We start from the raw sequence: 22,270 nt of genomic DNA on the forward strand, positions 1-22,270 counted from the left end.
AAATACAGACAATTTAAATGAATGGGGACTTTTTTCAAAAGGCAAGGGAGTCCTTAAGATCTGAAACTGTCACATTTCACTGTAAGATTGATATAAATTCTTACCAAAGTTGAGTGTCATCTTGTGTTCAGGTCACCAGGGAGGTTTTATATGCAAAAGGCTTCAAACAACAAGGATTTCTTTAATGCTCTGCATGCCAGGCACAAGCCACCTCTGAGGGGGTGATAAGATACAGAGGACAATGCAGACAGCTGCTGTAGTCTTTGTCTGTAAGACAAGGTTAGCAGCACTACAACTGTCTTTGTCAAAAATCTCTCGACTGTCTACAACTGCACCAAAAAAGTGTGCGAAGACAGGTTACACGTCAAGGTGCAATATGCAATAACTGATCAAACTGCAGTTGTATACCCAACAGAGGAAGGAAAATCAGAGGACCATCCAACTTTCTACTTCAGAATTTCTAACATGTCTCTGTACAGACCTGGGGACTCCTCCCCTTCATCAAAGTCAATGTCTTCAGTGAGAGACTCCTGAGAGAAGTCTATGCACCTCTCCTTACATGTTCTCTTACCGGGAGCCCACTCAGTGGGATGGTCTGAAGTGATGTCCAAAGAGATGGGAAAGTCCTCAAGGGAGACTGTCTGGATATATGATGGGGCTGGTTGCCTTGTGTGATAGGTGAGAGGACCAGAGCCAATACCAGATGAGGGCAGGGCTGTACAATTCAAATAAGAAAGAGCAGATGTGTCTCTCTGATGAGAGAAAACCCTCTCCACTCCCTCAAAAAAAGAAGGACCGGGAAAAGCCATAGCTGGCTGCATTGGAGCCAAAGCTCCAGATGCCACTACGCCCTGACCCTATCCAAAACCATGCCTCGAAGGCGGAGTTGGACCAGAGCTGTCCAATGACAAAGTCCCAAAGGGCAGGGACTGCTCTGACAACTGTGGATTGGAACCTAACCCCACGGACCTGGCATCGGCACTTTGGCTCCAAGACTCATCCTGGTCCAAGGGAATTGGTGTCGAACAAGTCAGAGAAGCAGACCTAGCTGTCTTCAGATCTGATGCTGACAGTCTCAATTTTCTCAGATCTGAAGTTTCCGAAATCACTAGTCAGATCAAAGGAGGAGAAATCACAGCATGGGAATGAGAAAGCAGGTTCATGGATCCAAATGGGACCAAGACTGTCTCCTCACGGTTTCCTAAAGGAGAGGAGACTGGAGCCAAACAAAGACAGGCTCCAGAGAGAACCCTGGGGACTGGGTCCTTTGAGACTTAGAATGGGAAGTTGTCGACTTTTCATTTCCGATCTGAAGGTATCGGATCCCATTTCTTCTGAACTTTAGTAGGAGGGTCTGAAGAGGGAGTTGACTTACAAGAGTGTGCTAGAGACCACTTTCTTGATTACTTTGCCTCCAAAAAGGCCCTAGATATTGCTGCAGGGTTTTGAACCTCTGGAGATGAAGAAGGTGACAACCCTTTAGAGCCAGCTTGCTACCTTGGTCACTAAGAGCCCTTAAATTAAATCATGTGCAAATGGAGCAGTCTGTATTTAAGTGTGAAGCACTCCTTGTGGGCATCAGAATTAGGGATCTTGTGGTTACAGGAAATGCATTTTTTTTTTAAATCGCTGAGTTTAACAGCCATAATGATATAAAGAGAAAAGCAACTTTTTTTAAGCTAAACTACCAACAATAGTAGGGTAAAGAGGTTACCCTCTAAAGGGTAGAAAGAAAGAAGGGAGGAAGGAAAATATCAAAAATGGTCCTGAGAGCTACCTTAGGTAGAAAAAATATAAGATAGGAAGGAAGCTAATATTTAACCCTAATGTGACTGAAACCATAAAAAAACTAGGTAAGGGAGGAAGAGGTCATAAGAAAACTGAAGACTCACTGAAAATAGAAAACACACCCCAAAGCTTTATGAAAAGGATCTGAGTCTGTAGCGATATGGCAGCAAACAAGATCTGAAGTACTGCAGGTTGACTAGAGCATTATGAGTACAGGGGGGAGCTTGAAAGTCAGATCCAGGAGTCTAATAAATGTGGCAGATTTGGATCAGAGGTTGGATCCGACCCCCACCCATAGTTGAAGAACAAATGAAAAAGACAACATCAGATGTAAAGGAATTCACTTTCTTATCTTTATAGAAAACAATACATTCTGCCTAACAAAAGAGTAGTTGCTAAAAAACTGAAAAAAAACACAGGCTTGGGAAAACACAGATCAAATCTGGGATTACTGTCTGCCTCGCTATCCCTAAAAAAGTCTCTCTCGGTCTCTTTCTCATGCACGCGCGCACACACACACAGCACACTGATATAAAGGTAAACTGAAAAACTGCCATTTAACCAATGTCATGTTTGAAATGTTAAAAGAACCAGCAGAGCACTAGCATAAGCCCACACAGAGACAGGGAGGATATGCAGACTGCACACGGAACAGCCACAACCAACTCAGAAATTCACGTGCTGTGAAATGGCAATGCTACAAGCTGTGCCACTGTACCAGTGATCAGCTGCTTTCACACACATCCTGCTCAGTCCACCAATGATACTCAATTACTGCATACAATTGCTGATGTTTTTCACCGGTGAAAGCTGGAAGATATCACGACGATTTCATTACTCAAATTCACCCCCCCACACCCACACACACACACACACACATACATACATACAAGCATAAGCCATAGAAATTATAGTTTTACACAGAGTTCAACAAATACAGTACACTGTGTGACAAAGCTTCTGTCATGCCATGACAAGTGTCTTACATCAACAGAGCTTATAACAACAGAACAAGTCATTTTTATCCACAGATGGTCTCTGCACCCACTGATTACAGCCACTTTATTGGCTAAGTACACCTTGGGTGCCTGTCTGTGTTAAAATAGTCATAGTGAAGTATTACAATTTGTTTTACACATATGCAAAGTAGTCCTACAAAGCAAGATTAGTAACTGCTTAAACAAAAACAGAAGAATTCGCTACTGCATCCACAGACAGACAGACAGACACACACACACACACACACACACACACACACACACACACACACACACACACACACACACACACACACACACACACATGTCTAGCAGTTAAACCTACTTTGTTGGCTTTTACACACCTCAGTTATCACATTGTGATAAAATATTAGTTACATTAATACACATTAACTTTGATATAAATAGCAACTGTGGCAAAGTGTTCCCACTTTAATCACAACACTCGTTAATTATGCCAAGTCAAAATAAACAAATTTGAGCAAATAAAATTGGGGTTAATCATTTCACCTACATACATCCCCCTTCCCCCGATTCCAGCAATTAACTCTGCTGACAGCATACACCGTTAATGTTCAAATATAATTAAAAGAAAAAAAAGAGCAGCAACACTAATAACTCAGTAATTTATTTCAACTCTGTTCCACACAGAAAGTAGCCAACCAATATAAAGTTGTCCCATGTGGCTCACACCAATATTAGTCCTGCAAAGCTCCATCACCTGTCCATTATATGTGACTGGCTGCAAGACAAAACTTAATAATCTTTGGGGGGGGAGGGGGTAAACCCATGATTGCACTTCCAAAATACCACTGTCACACATGCATAACCTGTAATTTATACATATATAGCATTTTCAAATTGGGATCAATAGTTTAATACTTTTTTCTTTTTTAAAGTTGCTTCTGGATTGTTGCTTCTGAACTGCTGCCTCTGAACTGGAGTTAACTGCACCCAATAATCTTTGTGTGTGTGTGTGTGTGTGTGTGTGACAGAGACAGAGAGAGAGAGACTGTGTGTGCACATGCACATGGGGTCTATGTCAAAGCATCAAACATTCTCTTCCCCAAAATACTATTCATCAACACCACAGAAGCAAACATTTCATTTAATGAACTCTAATGTTGCCAAGTTTAACATCATCAAACTGCTACAGTTGGCTAGCATCAGACGATACAGTACCCAGTGAATAACAAAAGTAAAGAGAAAAGAAGACCCACTTGCAGACACTATAAAGACTGCTTCGCCATTCTGACTAAGATCATGTTACAGCAGAGATCAGAAAATTTGCCCTTTCCCCACTGTAGTGCAATCTTGGAATTGGCATATATAATTAGCAGGGGTTGTGGGGATGCAAAAGCAGTTTTTCTGGTGTGTACGGCTGAGTTTTATTTTCTGTTTATTTTTGTTATTCACCGGGTATTGTAATGTCTGTGATGTTGGCCAACTATGGCAATTTCTCGTTGAGAAACTCAGTAAAATTAGTGTTTACTGAATCAAATGCTCACTCTTGTGGTCCTGATAAATACTAGTTTGGGGAAGAGAAAAGTCAATTCTTTGACACAGACCTGTTTGTGTGAGTGCATACAGATCTTCAGGTACAAATGTACTAAAATGCATTTGTTCCTGCAGCCAGGAAATCATGTAAACTAACAGTCAGATCCAAGAAGCCACTTTGCAGGATTAAAGAGATTAAGCCCAGACTATATCCCAGTCAACTCGGGTTCAATTAATGACACAGAAGACTGATAAAGAGACAGGGAGGGATCTGCACTGTCCTCCCAGGGGGTTGGTCCCATGGGCATACCAGCATTAACAATCCCTGGTATCCTTGGTGTGAGAGGGATGTAGTCTAAGAAAGGACTAGGGTGAGGACTCTGAGCTGCTAGACAAAATGTCAGACAGTTCCCACTGCATACCCACCCTCATAACAAGATGATGAGACTGTGGGTGGTGGTGGGGAATAGGGTAGGGCATACAATAAACAATGAAATCACTCTGTTGGATGGTATGATAGCCAGACTGCCCAGGACATCTTTATCATCTGAGCTGGCTCCAGCCATAAGAAGACAGAATGGGGGAAGATATTAGGAGGAGGTAGGCAGACCCAAATGGATGTCAGGCCCTGGAGTAAGATGATGTAGGGGAGAGAGACACTAAAATGGCTCTGATGTCATTATAATTTTTCAGCTTGGGGTTATCAATGGAGCATTCTCTTGTACTGTTGGTTGCGCAGTATTCAGAAGCGTAAAATTCTGTAAGGGAGCATATCCAATGCTTCTTCCATGCCTTTTTTAAAATGTAAGCAGGTAAATAAACTGCATGTCTCCTGATACCCATGTCCACAAGTATTCCAAGGTGTATTATTATTTAATCACTTTTAGTTATTAACCATTAATACTATATAAAAGCTTTTTTGTCGAATGCCAGAATGCTGCATTTTATGACAGCAAAGGCTTTTTTTTGGGCCAAATGTTAAGAATATGGCTTTTCTGACAATGAAAGTGCAATCATTTCTACAGCATGAAAGCTGTGTAATATTAAGTTTTGTTTGTAGGGAGGTTGTGTCAGAAGTTAAGGACAGCGCTCCTAAGCTGGTCGTCACATGCAGATTTGGTGAGACAGGCACAGCAGTAATTTCTGACATTTGAGGAAAAGATGCAAAAAAGCACGGGCTCCAGGAGAGAGTCCTGGGGGACTACAGTGGTGACAGGGTTTGGGGGAGGACAAGAGTCTTGCTATTATATACAGTGGATATAAAACGTTTACACACCCCTGTTAAAATGCCAGGTTTTTGAGATATACAAAATGAGACCAGAATAAATAATTTCAAAACTTTTCCCTCCTTTAATTTGACCTATAACCTGTACAATTCAACTGAAAAACAAACAAATGTTAGAGTAAAAAATATAAAAAATAAAAAACGTACAATAAGCTGGTGGCATAAATGTGCACACTCAAACTAATACTTTGTTGAAGCACCTTTTGATTTAATTACAGCATTCAGTCTTCTTGGGTACACACCTGCCATCAACTAAAAAGACTCTGATTAACCCCAAAGCTGTCCTAGTTTTTCTGACATTTACTCAGTTGCCTGCTACAGCAAAAGCCATGGTTCACAGACAGCTTACAAAGCATCAAAGGGATCTCACTGCTGAAAGGTATCAGTCAGGAGAAGCGTACAAATCAATTTCCACAGCACTGGATATAGCATGGAACACAGTGAAGACAGTCGTCAAAAAGTGGAGAAACTATGGGACAGCAGTGATGTTGCAAAGAACTGGATGTCCCTCCTAAACTGATGAAAAGACAAGACGAAAACTGGTCAGGGAGACTGCCAAGAGACCTACAGCAACACTGAAGGAGCTGCAGGAATTTCTGGCAAGTACTGGTTGTGTACTACATGTGACAGCAATCTCCCATATTCCCTGTATGTCTGGGCTATGAGGTAGGGTTACAAGACTAAGCTTTTTCTTACACAGAAAAACATCCATGGCCGGTTAAAATTTGCAAAACAATACATTAAGTCTCCCAAAAGCATGTGGGAAAATGTGTTATGGTTTGATGAGACCAAGGCTGAACTTTTTGGCCACAATTCCAAAAAGTACATTTGGCGCAAAAACAATTCACATTACCAAAAGAACACCATCCCCATGGTGAAGTATGGCGGTGGCAGTATCATGCTTTGGGGTTGCTTTTCTTCAGCTGGAACTGGGGCTTTAGTCAAGGTGTAGGGAATTATGAATCATTCCAAATACCAGTCACTTTTGGCCCAAAACCTTCAAGCATCTGCTAGAAACCTGAAGATGAAGAGGAATTTCACCTTTCAATATGACAGTGACCCCCAAACATACATCCAATTCAACAAAAGAATGGCTTCACCAGAAGAAAATTAAAGTTTTGGAATGACCCAGCCAGAGCCCAGACCTAAATCCAATATAAATTCTGTGGGGTGACCTGAACAGGGCTGTGCATAAGAGATGCCCTCACAATCTGACATATTTGGAGTGCTTTTGCAAGCAAGAGTGGGCAAATATTGCCAAGTCAAGATGTGCCATGCAGATAGACTCTTACCCAAGACAACTGAATGCTGTAATTAAATCAAAAGGTGCTTCAACAAAGTATTAGTTTAAGGGTGTGCACACCTATGCAAACAGCTTATTGTACATTTTTTTAGTTTTTATATGTTTCCCCTAACATATTTGTTTGTTTTTCAATTGAATTGTACAGTCATAGGTCGCATTAAAGGTGGGAACATTTTTGAAATGATTTATCGTGGTCTCATTTTTTTATATCACAAAAACCTGGCATTTTAACAGGGGTGTGTAAACTTTTTACATCCACTGTATATGACAATGTACCTATTTGTGGAACCAATATTTTGGCTTCATGCAACTTTAGATGCCTACATTTATGTATACCTCCATCACAAGGTGTAGCATCAAATGTTTAGTCAAAATCAAATTAAGCCACACAGATAGATAGACCTTCACCTAGGGCAGTGGTCATACTTCCCCCAAAAAATTATGAGGATAAGCCTAAAAAATCTGTGGTGGACAAAACAATATGGAGCTTGGCCAAGCAAAAGGAGCTTTCCTGAGACTGCCCGAGTAAGCCCAATGAAGGTAATTTCCATCACTTGCACAATATGCTTGTGTGGTTGATTTTGTGACTCCTTGTTTAAAACCTCACTGCACTCGCACCTTACTTCACAATGGAAATACTCTTGCTCTCATCCAACCTAATTCTACTACACTTTCTTCCTAACTTTCCAAACTTTATTGCCTGTCACCACCTCCTAAAGTTTTACATCCCTTGGGACATATTCGACCAGTGACTAAAAAAATTGCCTCATTGTAATTCCCTAAAAAAAAAAAAAAAAAAAAATACTACTTACTGAATTAACCTGATGTAATTTTCCTAATGAAAATCTTTTTTTATTTCTGCATTATGTAACAACTATCTGAATTGTGCAAGATGGGTTTGTACTATACAAAATACGTATTTAACATTTAATTGAAATGTATATTATGGATTTGTGCTCCTTCTGTACTATGCATTTGTATTTCTCTGGAGCTTTTCTCCCCAGGACTCCATTGAAAGTGGGCTCCTTGAAGCCCAATGGACTATCCTGGAAAACAGACTGCAAATAAATAAATAAGTAATGCAGTCATCTGTACTCACCAGATGTCTTTAGGGTACTATTAAATGTTTCCTTCATATCCTCAATCTCCTTTCTTTAAGGATGTACATTATAAGCCTGGCTACTCTTTAAAACATGTAGTGAGATATTACAGATACATAGATGACTTAATATTTGTATGTAAAAGGGACAAGAGTTGATAGCTAACTTTATGGATAATTTACAGTTAAATAGGTTTAACTTAGAATTTGACAGCTTAAAAGTGGTAAGAAATGAACCATTCCTGGATGTTTTGCTTGATGGTACTGTTAATGGAAAAATAACTGTAGTGTACAGACAATTCAAGGATGGTACTCCATATTTGCATGGGTCGAGCTGCCATCCACCACATACTATAAAAGCTTTGCCGTACAGTGAGCTTTTAAGGTTGCGTAGGTTGTAAAACATGGAGGTGGATTTTTGGAAAGAATTACATATTCTGTAGGGATGTTTACTAAGAGGGGGTATGATGACACAACACAGAAGACCTGTGTAGAAAAATTTAGAACTGAAAGAGTAGCAAGTGATTTGGACATGCATTCACATAAGAACCAAATAAATCAAAGAAAACAGATATATTTTGTTACTACATATAACTTATTGAGTACACAAATAGTAGATTTATTAAGATTTTACTGGGTTTTTCTGGTGAACTTAAAGGACTTTGCTGATGTATTTTGTAATACTGCATGCATTTCATATAATAGAGGAATTAATATAAAGGATATGGTGGCCCATGGTAGGTATGCATCCCCCAGATAATGTACGTGATACCATCATGCCAATAGGACACTAGCCCGTGGAAGGTGTTCTAGTTGTAAATTTGTATTGAACAGTTTTGGTAAAATCAATGGAGAGAAATTTGTAGTGAGACATAAATATGGTTGTGATACACAAGGGATAATTTATGCATTACAATGTCCCTGTAACAAATTTTATAGAGGAGAGAGTAAAAGAGCATTCAAAACAAGACTTCAAGAATACATAAGGGATATTAAAAGGGGCTGGGTGAAAAGCTGTGCTGCTATACACTTAAAAATATGTCATAGTAGTTAAACTGGGGGGTTGCAAGGCACAGTGTTAGAACAAATACATGTTAGTCAATATGGTAATGTGAATATAAAAGACTTTTGTATAGAGTCAATTTTTATATTGAAATATGGCACTTCAATTCCCCATGGGCTGAATACAGAATGCAACTGAAAATGTCTTATTTAATAAGGTGGAGTGTTCTTAAATGACTTAATTAGTGTTAATTGAATAATGATGGTGTGATTTAATACACACACACACACACATATATATATATATATATATATATATATATATATATATATGTATATGTATATACATACGTATATACATATATATATATACGTATATACATATATATATACGTATATGCATATATATATATATATATATATATATATATATATACGTATATGCATATATATATATATATATATATATATATATATATATATATATATATATATATGCATATATATACATACGATATATATATATATATATATATATATATATATATATATATATATATATATATATATATATATACATATATATATATACATATATAAATACATACACACATATATATATATATATATATATATATATATATATGTATATATACGTATATATATATATATATATATATATATATGTATATATATATATATATATATATATATATATATATATATATATATATATATATATGGTGTAGTTTTTATGTACTGTTTTATTCCTTGAAGGCTGTGAGCTGAAGCGCTAGAGATTTTACTGAAATAAATCTTGGATACCTGGCCTGGTGGCTTCTGTTTTGTTCTATTATGCTTGTTGTTGTTGCTGCTACCGTTAAATGTTTTCCTTCATATCCTCAACCTTCTTTCTTTAAGGATGTACATTATAAGCCTGGCTAGTCTTTACACTTCTGTCTTCTGGTGAAGACCATGCACCATTTTGCTACCATCATCTTTACTGTCCCATCCTGTTTACTTCTGGTGAGAATGAGTGTCTCCAAAATAGAACACGATATTCAGTTCTGGGATCTTACTGCTCTCTCTAAAACTGAATAATAAATTACTGTTTCTACTGGTGACTTCTTGTCTTTTGTAAATTAGTACTCCCGCCTGCCTTCTCTGAACCCTTATTTTTCTGCTACCCTACTTTTACATAATTTGATAGGACTACTCACAGGCTCCTGTTTGACTTTGTCATTACTAATGCTGCCCCTTCCAAATCTGTACTTCCACAGGAGTTAGTGTGCATTTAATTTAAGGTGTCATGTTTAAAATCACAGCTCTAATATTGTCAAAGTCCCCCTCTGTTCTTTCTACTCCTTCTTATACAGTGACCATGGTGCTCAACTTCTTATCGTGCGCAAAAATACTACTCTGCTGAACGACTTTTGAAGCATTCCTATCGGCGCTTTAAAAGTACAAACACTACATTCCCAAACTGATACTATCAAGTCAAAAACCAAAGAAGTGTCCACTGAAGAGAATGCAAAATAGAAGTATATGACACGCCATGAAAGGTAAGTGCATTTTCTGCTGTCAAAACTACACATACTTATTCACTTAAAATCAAAGGATCACCTGAAAAATGATAGCACATCTCATTTTATGACAATGCTTTCTCTACAACTATAAATTTTAGTCACTGTCATTTTTAAAACTGCCTATCTGAACCTTAGTGTTAAGCATTTTAATACATTTGAAATAAATATATAAAAAACTTTGGCAACTTCAATCTACTTATGTAACTTCAGCAGTCAATTTAGGAGAACCGCTAAAAATGTATGACGCACTACTAACTTCCACAAACCACATCGGTAGCCACTGTGAAGAGATTATGGTGGAAGTACTCATTTAGAATTTAAGGATACTAACCTGGCATTTTCAATGAGTGACACACACACACACACACACACACACACACACACACACACACACACACACACACACACACACACACACCATACTTACTTTCCAAATATGCTGAAGTCAAACTTCCAACCAAGGCATCTAATAATACGGTCATATGGCTCACGGACAGCAAAATTATCAGTATCATCTTGTGGGAAAGGAATGTCATCAGTGCCATTCAGAGAGATGTTGTGTTTCTGTAAGAACTGCTGAAATGTTAAGTGTAGCTTTCCTGCCTTATCCCGAACTACAGCCATGTCTTCTATTTCTCCCTCAAAGAGTCCATCCAGTGATTTTAACTGGTAGTTATCTAGAAGGCCATCATTCACTGCTCTGTTATAAACAAAGAGAAAATAAACAGCATCATTAAGCACTGACACAATAGTTATGAAATACACATTTACCTGTTTCTCAGATTGTAAACAGTTGGCTTTCTTAGCTGGGAAGTTTCCTAGAAAACAGAATTAAGTCAACAATCTAATCAAGCAAGTGGGCTGAACATCACAACTTACTAAACTCTATGTACACTACTATATCAGCACATTTTTGACATATTTGAACATTTTAAATTATGCTGAGGCAAAAGTCAGACGCCAAATGACAACTCAAAAACATGTTTTCTTCAAGTTTAATGACTTTTTATCATTAGGAGTGTCTGGGTTATACTACCTACTATGCAAGTGCTTTCCCTATGTAACAGAAAATGGAAAACTTTTACTTCCTTTTCACACAACTGGTCTTTTTCATATGTCTCCAATCCCATACTTAGAAGACAGTTATGAAATGGATGACAGCACACAGAATGACACTCAAGCACAGACGTAGGACATATGTAACATCATTAGCCTCTCTGCATTAGACACTTGCTTAGGCTCATATGTGAATACTAGTTTAACTGCCTTAAAGGGTTATTTGAAGCATAGCCAATAACTTGAGGTCAGAGTCAAACCCTGTACCTTCTGTCTACTAGGCGAAGACCTTAACCATTATGCCAAACCCAGTAGTACGCTGCAAACTTCCAGCTTCGTAGAGTATGTATTTTCACAAAGCAAATGATGAATCCTTTCTTTCACACCTGGCCAACTTGCAACCACTAAACTGAATCCTGGTAAACTTCCACATACATTAGCAAACATCTTGTCCCTATACCAACATGTGATTAGATTATTTTTTCACACAACTGTCTCAGAAATGAGAGCAAGCATTCAAATGCTTTATATACTAGTCTACTTTATATTATATAAGTAGGTTTATATGCACATGTGCATTACATACATGTATGTGTAGGTATGAGAGGTATACACACACGTGCTTCTGTGTGGGTCTATATGACTTGGTCGACAGTTCATATGATCGACTGTTTAATTGGTCGACAGTTCATTTGATCGACAAGCATTTTAGGTGGGGGGCTGTGCCCCCCACACCCCCCCTAACTATATATATCAACTCCAGGGTCACGCAACATTGGGGAAGGGGGCAAATGCTTGTCTATCAAATGAACTGTCGACCAAATAAACAGTCGATCATATGAACTGTCGACCAAGTCATATAGACCCTTCTGTGTATATATCTAAACAAAACCTTCTTTCTGTGCCTGTCCATGGCCCTACTATCTGTCAGATGGAAAAACATAAGCTGTTGGCAGAATTTATCCAAGTTTGTCATTAGAAAGAGAAAAGGCAGGACTGCTACAGGATTTTTGTAAAGAAACTTAAGATTCTCAGGGACCTTATAAAACCCATCAAGCTTCTTGGGTGCTGAAGGCTGGGAATCAACTGCATGCAAATGCATCCAAGAAGGTCTCCAAGACTGAAAGGCTAGGGAAATGTGTAGGAGCCCCTACCTCTAGCAGATCAGATACCTCCTTTGAATACCCATCAAAGTACTGCATCATGTTACAATTTCTCAAAATGATATTTCTTCAATAGGGGAATCAGGGGAATGCTTAGAACAAGAAAACATGTCCATCTACCTACTTAACTGAATAAACTACTGGAAACTTCAAACAAGGTTTCTTTATTCTTCCCACAGGAAGGGTAACAAGGCAGAGACTCTCCTAGATCTGCTAGCTAAAGTGATTTTTATCTGGACTTACCCTTTATACTCTGTTTCTTGTTAGTCCTGTCACCCTCTGGGTCACACGTGGGATACCAGACTTTACTTAAGCCTTCTGGATTACCACTGTTTTCAATAGTGGAATCAGGGGATACAATGTCCTCAGTTTCAGAGGCAAGTTGAACAAAATAATGGATTTGTGATAAACAACCAAAGAAATCTTTGTCAGAATCAGATTCCTCTTCAGATGAAGATTCATGCTGTGTCTTCTGAGGGGGTTGGGGGAGAGGAAAAGAAAGGAAAGAAGGGAGCTTAAAAGATGAGCTGGCCTTATACAGGCCCTGAGAGAACTCCACTCATTTATTTTCCCCAAGATATCCGAACTGAGAAATACTTTTAGTTTGCTGCTTTTTTTTTTCTTAGGAGTGATGTCTGCCCTAGCAAGATGGGTTGGACCCCTGGTGGACCTCAAAGTACTGGGCACCTCTTCAAATACAAGGATATGAGAAATGTGCTCCAGTCTCTCTGAAATAATTACCCTCACTTCACCCTTCTCAACCGATTCGGTATAAGCAGTCTCGTCTGATATACAAGTATAAGACACCATGCTGGCCTATGGTGGGGTGGCAGTAGTGGGTACCTGAAAATAGTCATACATACTACAGATTCCTGCAGCATCTCAGCAGGTGCAACCAAATCATACTAAAGCAGTACATGGCTCAGACTTAGCCTTTTTGAACTTCTGTTTTTTGATGCAAGCAGGATGTCCACGACTGAGGATTCTGCCATCTTGGATTATGTGAGACTCTTTATAAGTTGAGTTTTTAAGTAAGTGTTTTAACAAGGAAAGATGAACATGGAAGGTCTTAGGAACAAATGACCAACAGATCATACAATTTAAGTAATCGTGTTCAGCCCCAAAACAGAATAAACACTAGCAGCAGAGATTCTTATAAGGTATCAGCCTACCACAGTCATGTTTACTCTCTTAGCTGACATTAACAAATCATTCAATAAAAAATACAAGAAAAAGAAGGTTCCTCAATGGGATGCTTATCTAAGTGTAAGCAATGGTAGCAGGCAATGACAACATGGAAAGTAGACTGACAGAAGCGAAGATCCTACATTCAAAATAGCAGGAAGACAATCTGAGGATCTTACACTTATACGTCTGCTTATGTATGCCTATGCCCACAGTTAGGTCACACACCAGGTGTATGCCTTGGGAAGTATGGCTGAACTTAAAAAAGCCCCCATGGGTCCATTAGCCTACTAGTCAGTTATAAACTGACACTTTCCAGCACAAAGCAGGCAATTAACTGTACTGCTTAAGTAAAAATAAAGCTAGACTTTTCATGTTATACTGCACACATTATACTTTAAAATTATTTACTGTTGGCTGCTGCTCACAGGTGCAACTTTTGTACATGGCCATTTCTCAATGATATTACTTCTGGCAATGCTCCTAGTTTTTAAATGAGAGGGGGCATAATATCCACAGGCTCTAAAAGGAAAGAGAAAAACACTACAGTACCAAATATTACTTGAAGGAGATGCACTTAAAATACAGGAAGAAACAAGTAATCTCCGTGGTAACACTGAAGTCTCAAAACAACCCACTAAAGTGTAGTGGGTCCAAAAACGAAACAGTGCAAGAAACTTCTCTGTGTGGAAGATTTTCAGTCCATATATGTCTAGTTAATCACTGTATATTAATCAGATCAGATAGTTGTAGAAGTAGCGAACGTAAACTTGTCAAGTCAAAACAAAACAAAACAAAAAGTAATAATAATAGAAAATATATAATTGTACAGCATTACTAAGTATTCGAAAGTAATCCAAGCAAGGCAGGCAGTCTGTTTCCAGTCGAAAAGGATATATACACACATACAGTGATTATAAAAAGTTTACACATCCCTGTTAAAATGCCAGGTTTTCGTGATATAAAAAAATGGGACCGCAATAAATCATTTCAAAACTTTGCCCATCTTTAATGTGACCTATAACCTGTACAATTCAACTTCGCAACAAACAAATCTGTTAGGGAAAAAATATAAAAAATAAAAAAACCTGCAATAAGCTGGTTGCATAAGTGTGCACACCCTTAAACTAATACTTTGTTGAAGCACCTTTTGATTTAATTACAGCATTCAGTCTTCTTGGGTAGGAGTCTATCAGCATAGCACATCTTGACTTGGCAATATTTGCCCACTCTTCCTTGCAAAAGCACTCCAAACCTAACAGACAGTGAAAGCACTCTTGTGTACAGCCCTCTTCAGGTCACCTCACAGATTTTCTTTTGGATTGAGGTCTGGGTTCTGGGTGGGCCATTCCAAAACTTTAATTTTCTTCTGGTGAAGCTGTTTTTTTTTTTTTTGTTGACTCGGATGTATGCATGGGGTCATTGTCGTGTTGAAAGGTGAAATTCCTCTTCACCTTCAGCTTTCTAGCAGATGCCTGAAGGTTTTGGGCCAAAAGTGACTGGTATATGGAACTGTTCATAATTCTCTCCACCTTGTATAAAGCCCCAGTTCCAGCTGAAGAAAAGCAACCCCAAAGCATGATATTGACACCACCATGCATCACCGTGGAGATGGTGTTCTTTTTGTGATGCGATGTGTTGTTTTTGCACCAAATGTACCTTTTGGAATTGTGGCCAAAAAGTTCAACCTTGGTCTCATCAGACCATAACACATTTTCCCACATGCTTTTGGGAGACTATACATTATTTTGCAAATTTTAGCTGGGCCTGGAAGAATTTGTGTGTAAGAAAAGGCTTCCGGCTTGCAACCCTACCCCATAGCCCAGACATATGGAGAATACGGGAGATTGTTGTCACATGTAGTACACAACCAGTACTTGCCAAAAATTCCTGCAGCTCCTTCAGTGTTGCTGTAGGTCTCTTGGCAGCCTCCCTGACCAGTATTCATCTTGTCTTCTCAGCAATTTTGGTGGGACGTCCAGTTCTTTGCAATGTCACTGTTGTCCCATATTTTCTCCACTTTTTGATGACTGTCTTCACTGTGTTCCATGGTATATCCAATGCTGTGGAATTTTTTTTTGTACCCTTCTCCTGACTGATACTATTCAATAATGAAATTCCTTTGATGCTTTGTAAGCTCTCTGTGAACCAGGGCTTTTGCTGTAGTAGGCAACTGAGTAAATGTCAGGAAAATCCTACTAGGACAGCTGAACTTTAGTTGGGGTTAATCAGTCTCTCTTTAAATGATGGCAGGTGTGACCCAAGAAGACTGAATGCTGTAATTAAATCAAAAGGTGCTAAGTATTAGTTTAAGGGTGTGCACACCCAACAAAATATTAGTTTAAAGGGTATGCACACTTACGCAACTAGCGTATTGTACATTTTTTAGTTTTTATATTTTTCCCCCAACAGATTTGTTTTTCAATTGAATTGTACAGGTTATAGGTCACATTAAAGGTGGGAAAAGTTTTGAAATGATTTATTGTGGTCTCATTTTTTATATTACAAAAACATGGCATTTTAACAGGGGTGTGTAAACTTTTTATATCCACTGTATACATACAAATATATATAAATACACACTCACACACACACATATATATATATATATATATATATATATATAGGTTCACTACATATGACCGAAAGTTAATTTGACCAAAACCCCATATGACCGAAAACGTATTTGACCGAAAAACAGCACTGGCAGGTATATGCCCTGTTCCCCACTGTAGTGCGACCCTGGAGTTAGAATATATTGTTGGGGGGGGGGGTGTTGGGGCGAAGCCCTCCACTTAGTTTGATCAGATATTTTGTGGTCTGATTTGATATTGTTTAGTGAAACTGAACTTTGTGGGGGGCTTCACCCCCCCAATAACATATTCTAACTCCAGGGTCGCACTACAGTGGGGAACAGGGCATACACCTACCAGTGTTGTTTTTCGGTCAAATGAACTTTCGGTCATTTGGTCTCAGTCAAATGGGCTTCGGTAATATATATATATATATATATTTATATATATTTACACACACACACACACACACACACACACACACACACACACACACACATGCACACATACACATGCACACACACGCGCGCGCACACACACAGCTGCAACCAGGCATTCCATTAAGGTCTACAGGAAGAGGGCTACACGGGGCATATTTTCTGTGAGAATGAGGTACCCACATTGCAAGGAAGGTAGTGCAGAACTATGAACTAGGTAAAAAATGAATAAATATCATTTGCTAAACAGGCAAGTCTACTGGACAAGTAATACATTTTCCGAAGTGACCCAGTGGTAAAGTGACTTGCTCAGAATCACACTGTAGGCAAGCACTAGCTATGGGAATAAAACTCACTATCTAGGCTTAGCAGTACATAGCCTTAAAAACCTCAGCCAAACTACCAGAAAAGTACAACAGCAAGTACCAGCCAATACCAAATGTCTCCTTCCAATGCAAGTACAGTGGATTTCTGAGTGGTTTATAAAATTATGCAAATTATACTTAGACATATAAAGCGTATATAATTTTATAAACTATTAAGGAAATAATACATGTTAAAATTAGACACCAAGACAGTTGGGACTTCTAGCTGAGTGATGTAAAGCTTTGTAAGGGGTCCCTTTCCTCTGATTCTTGCATTCATTAATTACTGATAATTAAAATAAGTTGTAAGACAGCCACAGTATGTTGGATGTGTTACACAATCTGTGCTGAAAGTAAAGCCAAAGAAACTGACTGGTTCTCTTCCATAAAATGTGTAATTTATTTCTTTTCCAAGCCTGGACTACAGGGAAAATCCTTTGGAACAATGATAATGACAACGATCCACTAGGCATATTTTGAAAGAAGTTGTGCAGTTAAACTCAGTGCAACTAAATATTAATGATACTAATTCCAAAAAATGGATATCACAGAAGAGTGCTTCAATGATTTAATAACAGGACGGGTTTTCTTAAAAGATTCCAGCATTTAGTTGACAATTCATGTATCTAAGGGAGAAAAAAAGGTAACCATGAGCTTCAGATTCACTGAAATAAATACATAAATGTGCATACTATGTCAGTTAATGTATGGGGCGATGCTCCTTGACTGTATGTATGTTTGAGTTCATCTTCTCCATCGATCACAAACCAGCATTTTTTCTTCAGATAATCCCTCATGCTCAGTGTACCAGTATATGTGCTCCCAGCCTGAGCCCACCAGTGAGAGCACTTACTGCAAACCAAGAATTAACAATGAAGATTTGGCACATATCCACTAAGAAGTGATATACAGGTATGTGCAATATATGAGAACTCCCAGCAGCTGAGGCTGATGGAAAGGCTGCCCATGTTCTACAATGTGATACAGGAAAATATGTCTAACTCATCAAGGAGGGTCTCTTTCTAGATATACAAGAACATATATGCTACATAAATCAGGGACTTTCCTTGACAGCTACTAAAATTCAGTTGAATTCTAAGCAGTAAATTCACTATAGTGAAAGAAGGCAAAGCATAACTCAATGATCAAAATTTAGAAAAATAAGCTCCGATATATACATGTACCAAAGAAACAGAATAGTCATGTAAGAACTTACCATAACCTTAGATGCCCTTCTCTACCGTGCTGCAGTATTCATAAGAGTAGGGAGGTGGCTGCCTGCAGTACCGGACATCCGGCCAGTATACCAAAGTCTTTCGATAAGGGGTACGTGCGACATTGCATATCAGAGCCATAAACTGATGTTGGCAATAAATGTGACGTCTGCACATACCCAACTCAGAACTGACTGCACATACAGCAGTACCCCTGGGATGCAAGAAGAAAAAGGAAGCTTTTCAGACCCACCTATACCCATCAGTCAAGGAGGTATGGCTATTATAGTGGTATGTTGCAGCTATTGTAGTGCTCTGTTTGGACGTAAGAAAGCAAGGGAAATCCCACACAAGAAAGGATAAAGAAATGAAAGAGGGGATAGGAGGGGGGACTGAATACTGCAACATGGAAGAGGAAATCCAAGGTTATGGTAAGTTCTTACACAACTATTATAAGTCCATCTATTCTCTAGTTTTAGTATTCATAACAGTAGGGAAAGTGCCAAAGCTTTAGGTAGGAGGCAGGGTCGATGAGACCCTGTAAAATTGACCTTGCAAACCCAGCTCTGGCTCTAGAAATCAAATCTAGTTTGTAATGCATGGTAAAAGTACTTACAGAAGACCAATTGGCCACCTCCAGAATGGAAGCATAGTCAACCCCCCTAAAAAAAGCTGTTGAAGAAGCAGCTGCCCTAGTAGAGTGAGAGCTCTCACACTGGATTCAATTCTTTTCCATGAAAGGAATAGCAAAAAGAGATTGCCTTAGAAATCCATGAGGCAATTGTCTATTTTGATACTGCCTTCCCCAAGGCCCTAGGGTGAAAAGAGACAAAAAGCTGGTCAGACTTTCTAATGGAGTTGGTCTTGTCCAGGTAATACCTTAGTTGTCTATGAACATCCAAGGAATGCAAAGTTCTTTCGGAGGAGTTTTGAGGTTGGGGGAAGAAGGAGAGCTCATTAACCACCTTAGGCATGACAGAAGGATTGGTCTTGAGGGAGACCCCGTCTCTATGGAAGATAAGGTAAGGAGGAGTAGCCATAAGGGCTTGGATTTCTGAGACCTTCCTGGTGGATGTAAGGGCCACCAGCAGTACTGTTTTCCAAGTACATAGCTTAAGTGATGCTGAGTGAGGTGGTTCAAAAGGAGGTAGTGTGAGTTTTTCAAGGACAAACTTAAGATCCCATGATGGAGGGATAGGTCTACAAGGGGGTCTGATATGATAAACCCCTTTTAAGAAGAGTTCTACCTCTAACCAGGATGCCAAAGGAGGTACCAAAGGAAGGCAGGCAGAGATGGCTGACAAATGCACTTTTACAGAAGAGTATGTCAGTCCTGAATGTAGCAGCTCACACAAGTAAGAAAGGACCATGGGTACTGGAACAAGAAAAGGGTCCTGTTTGTTCTTGAGACACCACCTGGAGAATCTTTTCCATTTTGAAACATAATTTCTCCTGGTACTAGGTTTCCTGGCCTCCTGCAGGACATTGACTATGTCCTCTGAATACAGGTGTCTGAAGGGGATCAAAATTCTATCATCCACAGAGTCAGTTTGAGGTTCAGCACCTGAGGGTGGATGAGGGACCCCCTGTATGAGTAGGTTGAATCAGTGAGGTAACCTGTAGTGTTTGCCCTTAGCTAATAGGTGTAGTAGGGGAAACCAATGCTGTCTTGGCCAAAAGGGGGTCACCAGCAGGATTTTTGGTTTGTACCTCTGAATCTTCAGAAGGACTTTTTGAATCAGTGTGATGGGGGGGAGCATAAAGAGACATCCCTGCCCAAGAAAAAGAGAAGGTGTCCACCTTCCAAGCCTGTGGATGTGGGTTTCTGGTGCAAAACCAAGGCATCTATCTGTCTGTTCTGGGAGGAGGCAAACAGATGTGCCTGAGGAATACCCCACTTGTGAATAAGATCCAAGAAAACTTTGCTGTGAAGTATCCATTCGTGAGTGGGTGCTGAGGTTCTGCTGTGGGTGTCTGCCATCACATTCTCTGCTGAAGGAATGTACACACCTTGCAGATGAATGTGTAGTTTCACCACTAGGGACCAAATCTGAATTGCCAAAGCGCAAAATGGATAGGAGCTTGTCCCTCCCTGATTGATATACCACAGGACAGTCATATTGTCTGTGACTACCTTCAGGGTGCCTGGTAGGAGAATTTGTTGGAATGTTTCCAATGCCAAGAGAAGGACCCTCAGTTCTTTGATACTGATGTGATCCCTTTGCCCCTGGGAGGACCACTCTCCCTGAACTTTGTTCTGGTTGTTGTTGATTTCCTGAATTGCTCTCAACCCAGATCTGATGCATCTGTGTAGAGGTGTTGTGAGGATTGCGGGATCTGCAAGGGTATTTCCTGATTGAGGTTGATGGATGAAATCCACCACTCCTGCTCTTTTGTCAAGCATGGGAGAAGAGGGAGGGAAACATCTGCAGGATGGGAGTGTTGGTTCCATAGATTCTTCAAGACCTACTGGAACTTTCTCATATGCAGCCTTGCAAAGGAAAGCATGGGAATCAAGGATGCCATGTGGCCTACGACCCTCAGAAATTCCCTAGCTGATATGGTCTGCAGGGGAAGAAGAGTTTGGAAGTAATGGGTGAGGGCTTCCACCTTCTGACAGGGGATGAAGGCTGCCATCTTGTCTGTTCTTATTCTGCACACTAAGACGACAAGATCTTGGGTAGGTGTCATTTGGGATTCTTGTTGATTCACTGTGAACCCTACATCTGCCATGTGTAGGTGATGGAATAGGGAGTGGAAGTCCTGGTGTAGGATTAACAGTTTATCTAGGTAGGGATATATTTGTATGCCCTGCATTCTGCAGTGGGCGATAACTGGAGCTAGACACTTTGTGAATACTCTTGGAGCTGTAGAGAGCCCATATGGCAATGCAGAAAACTGAAAATGTAAGGAACCTACTGAGAAGCATAGGAATTTCCTGTAGCTAGGGTGAATGGGAATATGAAGGTAGGTAACTCTCAGATACAGGGATACCATGAAGGCTTGGTTGGGGATAAAGGGTAAGAGATGATGCAAGGTGAGCATCCTCAAGGTAGGCACCTTGAGGAACAGATTGGGGTTAGACAGATCCAGAATTGGTCTCCAAGGACCATCCTTTCTTGGGACCAAAAACATCTTGGGAATAAAATCCCTTGTTTGTCTGATCTCGAGGGACTTTTTCTATTGTGCCCTGTGCTAGGAGCTGATCCAAAATTGCAGGAAAGAGGTGAAGTTGACTTGAAGGGGGTTGAGGTATTCCCTGGAAGGGAGGAACTGTCCACCACGTCATAAAATAACCTTTTTGGATGATGGAAAGGACCCAAGCCTCTGAGGTGATTTTCCACCAGGAGGGTAGGGAAAGGGTGAGGCAGAGGGACAGGGGAGTGGAAGTGGGTAAAGGGTTTGAGTCACATTGGAGGAGCTCTGTCAGGGTCAGGCTGCCTCCAAATGGGAGTAGGGATTGAAGTAGAAGATGGTCTAGAAGTGGTTTGCTTCCTAGGGTGTCTCCATCCTTTAGATTGTGGAGCAACAGAGTGAGAAGACTGCCTCCTTACAAAACTAGTCCTTTGTGGGTAGTTCCTGTGGTATCTAGGAAAGGGCAAGATGAGCAAATCTTTTAAATTTTGCAACTCCTTACCCTTCTCTTGGAGAGATTTAAGGAGCTTTGCTGAAGCAGTGCCAAAAAGGGACTAATTATCAAGTGGTGCATCTAGTAATTT

The 22,270-nt window shown here is 39.6% G+C and overlaps 1 protein-coding gene across 1 annotated transcript in view; it reads right to left on the bottom strand.

Moving 5' to 3' along the window:
* Positions 1–22,270, bottom strand: part of FOXRED2 (FAD dependent oxidoreductase domain containing 2) — a 799,110-nt gene that overhangs the window by 400,944 nt on the left and 375,896 nt on the right. The window contains exon 4 of the mRNA XM_044075330.1: positions 10,986–11,258. Within this exon, the coding sequence (XP_043931265.1) occupies positions 10,986–11,258 (273 nt within the window). The remainder of the gene's footprint in view (positions 1–10,985; positions 11,259–22,270) is intronic.

The sequence above is a fragment of the Protopterus annectens genome, chromosome 1.part1, assembly GCF_019279795.1.
Source record: "Protopterus annectens isolate FY-2018-M chromosome 1.part1, PAN1.0, whole genome shotgun sequence".
NCBI classification, from domain to species: Eukaryota; Metazoa; Chordata; order Ceratodontiformes; family Protopteridae; genus Protopterus; species Protopterus annectens.